The 10,746-nt window shown below is 27.2% G+C and overlaps 2 protein-coding genes and 1 long non-coding RNA gene across 4 annotated transcripts in view; 2 read left to right on the top strand and 1 right to left on the bottom strand.

The window, feature by feature from the left end:
- The window catches only part of LOC145964967 (sex-lethal homolog), a 92,262-nt gene that overhangs the window by 74,927 nt on the left and 6,589 nt on the right, over positions 1-10,746 (top strand). The window lies entirely within an intron of this gene.
- Positions 985-2,579, top strand: LOC145964976 (uncharacterized). The gene is made up of 3 exons (XR_014436576.1): positions 985-1,224; positions 1,319-1,447; positions 1,859-2,579. It is a non-coding gene; the product is annotated as an uncharacterized LOC145964976 (long non-coding RNA).
- LOC145964964 (cytochrome P450 4C1-like) lies at positions 3,488-10,745 on the bottom strand. 2 transcript variants are annotated; one of them, XM_083088130.1, is made up of 13 exons: positions 10,616-10,745; positions 9,310-9,618; positions 8,908-9,017; positions 8,556-8,646; positions 7,679-7,864; positions 7,369-7,462; positions 6,631-6,733; positions 6,430-6,529; positions 6,085-6,191; positions 5,943-6,011; positions 4,451-4,619; positions 4,088-4,267; positions 3,488-4,022 (listed from the first exon to the last, which is right to left on the bottom strand). In XM_083088130.1, the coding sequence occupies exons 2-13, from the start codon at positions 9,461-9,463 to the stop codon at positions 3,832-3,834; spliced, it is 1,554 nt and encodes a 517-aa protein (XP_082944256.1). In that variant the 5' UTR covers positions 9,464-9,618; positions 10,616-10,745; the 3' UTR covers positions 3,488-3,831. The 2 variants fall into 2 exon arrangements, with proteins under 2 accessions (XP_082944256.1, XP_082944257.1); XM_083088131.1 differs by lacking the exons at positions 8,908-9,017; positions 10,616-10,745 and having other exon boundaries at positions 9,310-9,454.

Here is a 10,746-nt window from a genome sequence, read left to right as displayed (position 1 = left end):
ATAGATGACTTGCGAAGTTGCCATCCTTGAACTTAATTTTGATAATTTCTCTTATCGTTTCTAATCGTCTTTCTCTCTCTCTCTCTCTCTCTCTCTCTCTCTCTTCTTCTCTCTCTTTTTCCTTATTTAACGTATTGTAGACTTTTTATTTATTAGAGCACACGAAGGTTCGATGCAATATAAGGCTAATACAGAAGAGCAGTAAAATCTCGATTTGTACAACTTCTGTCTATAATCCACAGATTTGTCTATTGCCATCTTCTATTTCAGCCAGAATAAAATGAAATAATTAGTATGGATATAATCATTATCTTACAATTGCAACAAAACGATAATAGAATATTAGATAAGAAATAAAGATTGTACTTCGCTATATGCAAATTTTGCATATGTCATTAATCTAATAAATAAGTCGATTAAGTTACGTCATTAAAAATGACTGGCATCGAATACAACATGATAAGAAAAGATGTCGAGTTCACGAAGGAATTATTCAAACAAATTGTGCAAAAAAACGTTGTTAGTATATTTTTTTGCCTAAGTCTGCTTTTTTGTCTATAAAATAAAGAAGAAAAATAGAGAATAAATAGAGAAATATGAGCACTATAAAATTGTATTCTTCCGATTTAATATTTGATTTTGAAATATTAAAAATGTTATAATTAAATAATTTGAAATTAAACTCAAATAATAATTAATAAAAATTAAACTGAAATTGAGAGAGACAAATAAGAGCCACAGCGCGGTAGTTGGAGCGCAGGAAAGAAACAACTTGCTTCTTTCTGATTATTCGTTTATTTAAAAAAAATAAAAATAATTACAAACGAATGTTTCGGATCATCTTTTGATCCCTCTTCAGCGCGATGTTAACAATATACAAATTATGACGCATTATAAAAATTTTTCCTCGGCGCGCAGGTGACACTAAATTGCAACTCAAGGATATCTGGCAAGCGCATTGCTTCCAACAGTACCTCAAATAGGAGAGAGTGGGGCTTGTTGTTACACGGGTAGGTTGATACAGTGACTTTTAAAAAAAAGCAATATATGGCAGAGCAGTGAAGACTATTGGAGATCAACACGCTTGTTGTTATACAAGTTCTGACGGGTTTAGGTTAGTCTAGCTTAACGGACAAGTGCGTCACAAAGCTTTTTGTAAAATCAGCCTTGGCGATCTACATTTTCTCGGAAGATTTGATTGCTGTGCAACAAAATATATAAAAGGTTAGTGTTTAAAATGTATATGGTTACATTTTGTGATTATTATGAAATAATTTGGTGATATATTTGATACAATAGAACTTTCTGTTTTTCTCAGATTCAATAACCTATACTGAAGTGTCTAGAAGGGGCTAATTGTTACATTTTTGAAGGGGTAGATTGTTACACTGTAACAACTTACCCCATTAGAAAAACGCTGACGAAGCTATAAAACAACGAGAATTAGGTAAATTTTAAAATAAACTATAGAGTAAAACTAAATTATCTGGGAATTATATATCCATTTCAGAGTTATCGGCTTGTGATTTGCGACAATGGACATATTATCAAATAAATTTTAAAATAATAATGATTAATATACATAAGAAAAGCTGATAAATTTAAAATATATAAAGCTGGCAAATCCGATTGTATCATTAAAAATAATAAGTAACTTAAAATTCTTCACTGTTTTAAGAAAAATAAAATCAATTGCATTTATTTTTACATAAAATTTCTGAAATTTTGATTTGTACCTATTCTTTAAGTTGATGGCAAATTATGGTCAAATATTTCTCCTTCAAATTATTATTCTTACTGAATAATTATATAATTAAGAATGATACAATTTTAATTATTTCTTTTTCTCTCTTTTTAGATGAAAATGAGAACATACAAGAGAAATTTTGATTTTTTTTTTGGTATTTTCCTATTGCTTTAATAATTATATAACTGAAATACCAGGCAATATTTCTTGTTTTTTGTGTTGTAATTTGCTTACCATTTCGTAATTACTTACAATTTATCAAATTATTTTCACCTTCAATAAAAATGAGTTCTTTACTGACATTAATCCATTATCAGTAGTGATATTTAGACGACAGAAACACAAAGTATGAAAGGACAATAGGAAATGTAACTCATTTCAGTAAGTGATACAATAAAATCATTAATACAACGTTAATTTTCCTCTTTTTAACTCCTTTGACCAATGTAACAACTTATACCCCCCACTGTAACAACTATCCCCACTAGGGGGCATGTTGTTACAAAAAACATGCTTCCATATTTAATTATTTATCCCATATGTTAATATTTAGATAGGAATGAAAAAAAATTGGAACATTCTCCAATGTTGTACCAAACCAACGGTATAACTTTCAGAAAGTTAGGGTGCAAAATATTCGGTTTAAAAATTATTATTTGCAAATTGTAACGACTAGCCCCACTCTCCCCTACACTATATTTGTGCTGTGCCAAGTCACGACAGAAAATATATAAATACCGAAAGATATTAAACGTGAATTAGCTTTTTATATATTTTATATATTTTATATTAATAGTCAGACGCTCCAGATTCCGCACTTTTTGCCAGTTAATAACAGTATGCCATTGCGTATCTTTCATGTTGGTTTGAGATTCAATGATAGAATGTGTAAATATATCCTTAGTTGTAAGACGTAAACATAGACAAACTCAATTGACTCGATGATAACAAACATATAAATATATGAACAAACGCTTCATATCCTCGATAAATTGTCGACTATCGTCGCAAACGCATGCAAGCCTATCACTCTGCAAGTTCAAGCTATTTTTTTGTTGCTTAATAAACAGCATTTCAGAGACGAATCTTTTGCTCAATGAAGATTCCCTGTCCAAAATCTCAGGTTCTTCTCAATTAAAATCGTGATCAAATTCATTATTATATTATATTATTTTCATATTTTTATATCAAATAACAGCATGGAGAGTAATATTATTTTCTTAAAATATAAATTTTAAAGAAAAAATTTTATTATAAGACAAGTAAATATTTTAGAAATTTTGATAAAATCTTTCTTTTATGGTGAAAATAAGAAATGTACATTTTGTGGAATTTTATTTATAAACTGCATTATATATTATATTAACAAGATTGATAAAATTTATGTTTGCATCACGTTGTTTTATCATATATATAGTATATAATTAATAATGTACAATTTATCATTTATTAAAATGTAGTTTCAAGTATATTTGTGTGTATAAGGAGAGTTTGTAAAATTCTATATACTTAAGTATCGTTTATAGAAAAAAGTTTTATATGTATAAAATATATTTGAACATACATTGCATATTAATATTCTGAAAACTCAATCATATATGTTGTTACAACAGCGATTACAGAAAATATAATCATAATCAAATTTTCACAGCTTAATTGTGCTTTTATTTTTTAAAAATATATAGAAATACTAGACATTTTCTTAATATAATTAAACTTATATTAACTTACAATTTCAAACAAAATTTTACTGGCAAACAAAAATGTATTTTTTCTACATTGCTTCGTGTTGAATGAAACGTAGAAAAATATTAATTTTATTCACTTCATAAATCATTATATGTATGTACGCTTTCATTGCAATTGCAGATAACAATAGAAGACGCTTATGCGTAATAAATTTGAATATCTAGAAATCTGAATTATGGGATATACTATTTGTATACTTTCACGATTAAATGTAATGTTTATATATATATATATATATATATATATATATATATATATAATTTTGTTCATAATATTATACATATAATATATATAATGATTTTTTTCTGTTTTTGCAATGTATCAACATCTTACACTCATGTGGCACCCACGTTAGTTTCAAACGACTGTTTGATTGGGATGAATCTTATATGAACAGGATGAGAAGGACGAATTATCATATCTGCTTTCATGCGGATATTCTTTAAATACTCAACGGGCTCCAAATAAAAATTGTGCATCAAAGGAGCAATCATAGCTTTCATTTTTAGGAGACCGAACCGTTGACCTACAATGCGAAATTTATTAAAAGTGATCGACAAAAGAGAATAAACAAAATTGTGATTAATTTACCTATACAATTCCTAGGCCCTGCGCTGAAAGGTAAGTAGGAATAAGGATGACGATTCTGTATCCTCTCGGGCAAGAATCTATCCGGATCAAATACTTCTGGATTTGGCCAAAACTTAGGATCTTTGTGAACTCCGTAGATATTAAGAATTAAGATCGTCCCAGTGGGTATGACACATGATTCTGAAAAGGATATTATAAAATTAAAAGATTCTATTTAAAATAAAGAGTTATTTGAGGAAAATAAAATATAATATAATATTGTATTCTTAAAATACTAATGTGTATTAATCTTATTTTACGATGATATATAATTCGTAGTGTAACACTTTGAAAAATATATACAAAAATTTAATGTTTAATTACTTAATTTTATATCCTCTGCAGGATTTCGTGATATAAAAATCACGCTGGGATACAAACGTAGAGCTTCTTTTATACATCTTTCTAAATATGATAAATTTTGCAAGGATCTCATATTAAGTTTTCCTCCGTCCTCTTGCATCACATTATCAACCTCAATCCTCACACGCTCCTGTGTTATTGATAATAATTAAAATATTTTAAATATAATATTTTAAAATATTTTTCTAATTATTATGATTTCGATGCGTGCGCAGGCAAATAAATTCTTAAGAAATTAAAATCAATTGTATATATTTATTTTACTGCTGTTTTAATTCTTTAAAAATATATATACTAATATATATGTGTGTGTGTGTGTGTGTGTGTGTGTGTGTGTGTGTGTTACGGGCGAAGTCCACAAGGTGTGCAGAGCCGACATTGCCCGGGCGATGTCAGTATTGCGTAATGTTCTTAGACAAAGCCCGCTGAAACGGTTTATTAACTGACATGGCCCGGTTTGATGTAGGCAAAGTCGACGCTGCCTATTCGGCTATATCAATGTCAATAACTGCTATTATATTGCAAATTTTGCCCTATTCCAAGTGGGCAAAGTCGACATTGCTAATTCTTCATGGGCGAAGTTGCGCTAGTCCGTATTGTGTAGTCCTGATTTCTCAATTATTAAGTGATGATTTAATAGATTGACTAGGTACAAATCTGAAAATATTTATTTAAATATAAATGATAAAGCCCAAATATTCCTAATTATTACAATGACCTTAATTCTTAATCAGTCGCAGACTAAAACAAAAATATAACATATATATTAATATAAAATTAACATAAAATAAAAATTCAACATAACATTCATACTCTTCTACATATTCGTCTAGCATATGAAAACAATCGTTATACTTAGGTACAGTTACATAAAATAAATATATACTAGGTAAATATTAGGTATAGTTAAATAAAATATGTTATTTAAGGATATTATTGCTCGTCAAAACTAAACATTAAAATTTTTTATCTTAATCAGTCGCAAATTAAAACTGATTAATTGCTATTTTCATACGCTAAGCGAATGTGTAGAAGAGTATTAATTTTGTACCTTATGTTGAATTTTCATTTTATGTTTTATTGAGAAATCAGGACTACACAATACGGACGCGCAGCTTCGCCCATGAAGAATTAGCAATGTCGATTTTGCCCACTTGGAACTGGGCGAAGTTCGCAATATAATAGTAGTTATAGACATTGCTATCGCTGAGTAGGCAGTGTCGACTTTGCCTACACCAAACCGGGCCATGTCAGTTAATAAACCATTTCAGCGGGCTTTGCCTAGGAACGTTATGCAATACTGACATCGCCCGGACAATGTCGACTCTGTACACCTTGCGGACTTTGTCCCTAACATATATATATGGCAACAAAAATTTGGTGTCCATACTATTCAGAATAAAAAAGAACATTAAGAAAAATAATATATCGCAATATAATGAGAAATAAGTACCTGAATATCTTTATGTTCAGCTAATAGTAATAAAGTAAATATTATAGCCATCGATGTAGTATCATGACTCTGTAATCATCATCATATCGTTATATATGCTTGTGGTGTATACAAAAAATTAAAAAAAATAACAGATACGTACTTCAAACATAAAAGTATCGACTTCCTCTCTGATGTCCAAATCAGTTAAAGAATTTTCTCGAGATGCCGCTATTAAAAGGTCCAACATGGCTAACCGCTTTTTTTTAACTAGAAACCAAGCATATTAGCAACAATTTCACTTTTGCATATATCTTGCATTAATTTCATAATATTATTCTTGTTTAAAATTTAAATTCTTTTACAAATAAAAATGATTTAATTTTGCAGCGAACATATGTTGTACCACTACGTGTCATTATTTGCTTAATATGAATGGTACAAGCATAATTTATATTATTAGATTGCACTGTCAAACTTAAATTAAAAACTCTGATCTCTTACGTACTTCCAAATATTTCGACATCTTCTGTTTCCTCATTACTTTCAAGATTTTTTAAATACTGATAGTTAGTAAGTTGGTGATAAAGCTTTCTTTCCGCGATAATCTACATAGGTACAATATTTAATTTTTAATAATCTTTGTGTTAATAACAATATAATTTTAAATATAAATATCTGAAGTATATAAATTAAGATGTTTTATTACTTTTTCCGTAAATCCGTGCAATATTTTCAAGATTTTCTTTTGCTTTCTTCCTTGTGGCGACAATGAGAATAACATATCGTTGTAGAACCAAGGCCTGAATACTCTAAATTCAATAAAGTTATATAATTGTAATTCAATAAAGCTATAATAGCTTCAATAATTCAATAATTCAATAAAGTTTTAGCTCGTAATTCAACAAAGCTATAATTCCAATAATAATATAATTTTGTAAAAGCCTAAAACGTTATTTATAAAAGCATCATAAAATCAAAGTAATCTTTAAATAGTCATAAAATATAGAGAATGGATGAAAAATTGAAAATTATGTATGTTTTATGAAAAAAAATCTTTTAAAAATATTGTACTTTTGTTTTAGCTATAAATTTTTTGATCAAAGACAATTTCTCCTTAGATTCTATTATACAATTCATTTTTTCTTCATTTCTCAAATTTCTAATATTTCTAATACTTATAACATTTTAACATTTTGCAAACTGCGAATAATATTTATCTTATAATGTGAAACATATAGTGGAGCACGGAGAGTATATTTTTATTGTAATTTGTCCGCTTAAACGAATTGGTGTCTTATATTAATTGTTTATCTTCTTATGACTATTCATTAATTGACCAATTTTCAAAATATATATATCATAATAATAATCATAACTTAAAAAAATCGTAGATGCATCACATTATTATATAGATTTATTGTATATCAATTAATATATAAATTACCTATAAACCAACAATTCTATTATATCGTGTATCGCATTTCGATATTCCTGATGGAATTTGCCGAGTTTTGGTAGAGAAACGCCCATAGCAGTTTCTACAAATGCATTTATTATAAACGATTGAAATAACAGTTAAAAATTATTACAGAATATTTAATGGATAGCTTTGAGTACAAAAAAACCGAATATTATCTATCGCGATTAAATCGATATATTACATAAAAATTATCTCCTTACCTTAAAAAATAATCATTTAAAATAAAATTCCCATATACATATAACATACAATGAGAATTTTACAGGAGTCTTACCGCATATCGCGTTTAGAGTATGTTCACTGACAAATGGTAGTAAATCTTTTACAACTGTCCCTCCGACATCTTTCAAAGATTTTGTCATGCAATCGCCCTCTTTGATCAAAATATCAACAAATCGATTCAATATATTAAAATGAAATGTAGGTGTTAGTATCTTTCTTCTTGCTTGCCACTTAGCGCCTAAAACAAAAAAGCAAATTTATGCAATAAAATACAAATAATATTCTATATAAGATGTCTTTATTAAACTATCTCTTTTAATTTAATGTTTATTGATGAATCCTTAAATAACACATTAATATATTAGTACGTTAATTTTTCTTATATATCACAAAATTGTTTTATAATTTTTTAAACTTCTTCTTATGGAATTTTTACGATAAGAGGAACTGCAAGTATAACGTGGATTTTTTTTATATTTAATTATTATTTTGTAATTAATTCTTTACAAATTAGAGAGAGTAGAAAGAGCAGAAACAAAAACGGAATAGAATAGAAATAGCAGATAGAAATAAATTAATATTAATATATTAATATATAATTAATATTAATATATACATATAAGTCCATTACATAATAGTGTTTGATTTAACTAAAATTTGATTTAAATAACCTCTCTATTACTTCTATTTATTTGAGAATACATGCATCTTGGCGAAATTATCTCTCAATATAATCACACCCAAATTTCCTTTAAATCTACTAGTTTATACACAATAATAAGTTGTATAAATTCACCGTTTAAGATAATATTCAAGTCTAATTGTAACATTTTATTTGATTTTCTGTGATGGAAACAGATCGATCACAAATTGTAAAAAAGTATAATTGTAAAAAGGTATATACTCATATATTAACGTCATATTATTACCTGTGCTAGTGAGGAGACCTGTGTTTAACCAAGGATGTAATAAATTATAAATACGACCTTTCTCGATGTGTTTATTGCTGCTTAGAATTATCTGAAATCACCGCAAACAGAAAGAAATATATACTATCTATTTATTATATCTTTTAATTTTACATACAAAAATAATATATTTATTAATTGTATCTCTGTATTTTGAGCTGAATTATTTTGATCTTAATTTCGATGGATTATCGATTTGTTTCTTTATATTTATAAGAAATGTTTTTGATGAGCAGATACCTTGCTGTGAATCGAAAGATTTCTAAATTTAGTTAATCGTAATGTCTACGAACAATTTAATTTCTTCTAGTACCTCCAAATCATCTGGATGACGGATACTTATAATAAATGTGAAGAAACCCCAGAGTTTAAAAGTGGGATAGTACTGATCAAGTATTTTGCAGCAGATGTTCCATTGTTCCTCTGAGAGTTACATTATAAATATCAATACACAAATATTTTAAGGATTAATTTTATTTTTAATTAGTGCACCTTTATTCAAATACGTTGCAAACAGATAAATAATAATAAAGAAAATGGATTTTTAATTATGGATAGTTATTGCAAAGAGAAGTGCTCATATAAGTAATCTACATGCAATAATCTTGATAAGTATAATGTTCTATAGAATAGAGGATTTATGAATTTAACTTTTGCTTGTAAATGACAGATCGTTTATCAATTAATGTAAGTAGATTATAAATTTTGTAATTACCTGGTGAAACATAGCATTGGATCAAATTGCCAACAATTGGAAAACCCGGTGGTCCCGGTATAAGATTATAGAGTCGTCCGCTTTTTCCATGATGCACGTAATAATTATATACCAATAAAATAAATATAGATAATACTAATATAGTAATGAACATCGTTTCTTAACTGTCCTGATATTCTAGACCGTCTAATTAAGTTTAACCCTCTTTGGTTTATTATTTTATTATTCTTGGATCGCACGCATAAAATAAACGATGTTTGATTTTCAATATTATTGACAATTATCTTGATATCCTTAATATTGTTAATTCTAAAGAAAGAAAGATGAGAGAGAGAGTGAGAGAACGATCATTGTAATGCATTTATCTTATATTTCTTTATAATTAATAATTTTTATTAAAAAATCTGATATATTTGTTCATTGTAATGGGAAAAAACATTGTTTATGTGCTAAATTTGTGAATTAAAAAAAAGTTGCTAATCGGACATTGCTTGCAATAGTTTCTCTATTTAGTGTATAAGATAAAATTTCATTAGATTCTATTGCAAAATCTTTACAGTAATTAATATTATTATAATTAATATAATTAATATATTATAATTAGAGTAAGAGAGAGAGAGAGAGAGAGTGTGTGTGCGCGCGCGCGCGCGTGTGTGTGTGTGTGTGTGTGTTATTCTTGCATTTCTTATATCAAAGATTTATCATAAAATGTTTTTAGCATTGTTATAATTTTATTCTATAACTATAAAGAAATATTTGTAAACGATCATATCTTAACGTCCGCTTACATTCAATGATACAGAGTTACTTTGTAATAAACAGGAGCTATTTAATTAAGTATTTGCAAACTCTGTCATAAACAAAGGATTAAATTCAAAACTTTTTCTGCTTTTTTTTTCAAAATCATCATCATATTATAATATAAATGTAAATGCCGCATATAATATGTAAATTATATAATTATCGCGATTAATTAAATAGCGTGTTTATGTTTTTTCTTATTTATTTTAATTATTGGGTATCAATTTTTTGTATCCAATTATTGTATCAAAAATTTCTACAAAATTAATATAATATACATTTAATAAGATAATAATATGAAATATTATAATATATGTTATAATAACTTAATATGATTATAACAATCAAATAGAATTAATAATTTATGATATTTGAAAGAATCTCTGTGTTAAAACGCGTTTACACTAATTATATTCATATACTTACATTAAATATATTCATATTTTTGTGATTTTGCAATAGAATGTTACAAAGTTTTATTTTATACAAATATTATAAAGATTACCTAATAGATATTCTCTCATGCGATGATTGATCGAAACATAATCGAAATGATTCAAATAGAATTACACATCTCGTTAAGCGAACGAATAAGTCAGTACAACAAATCTGCGCGTCTTGATAGTAATAATCTGA

This window comes from Camponotus vicinus, unplaced genomic scaffold (genome assembly GCF_025532165.1).
Source record: "Camponotus vicinus isolate PSW18456_S1 unplaced genomic scaffold, iyCamVici1.0 SCAF_14, whole genome shotgun sequence".
Classification (NCBI taxonomy): Eukaryota; Metazoa; Arthropoda; class Insecta; order Hymenoptera; family Formicidae; genus Camponotus; species Camponotus vicinus.
Note: the sequence above shows the minus strand (reverse complement) of the source record. Positions and strands in the feature narration are given on the sequence as shown.

Coding starts and splice junctions, on each gene's coding strand:
- LOC145964964 (XM_083088130.1), bottom strand. CDS start 9,463: ATGTTCATTACTATATTAGTATTATCTATATTTATTTTATTGGTATAT. Junction 6,530..6,630: donor TGCACGGATTTACGGAAAAA/GTAATAAAACAT, acceptor GTACCTATGTAG/ATTATCGCGGAAAGAAAGCT. Junction 4,268..4,450: donor TGCAGAGGATATAAAATTAA/GTAATTAAACAT, acceptor TATCCTTTTCAG/AATCATGTGTCATACCCACT.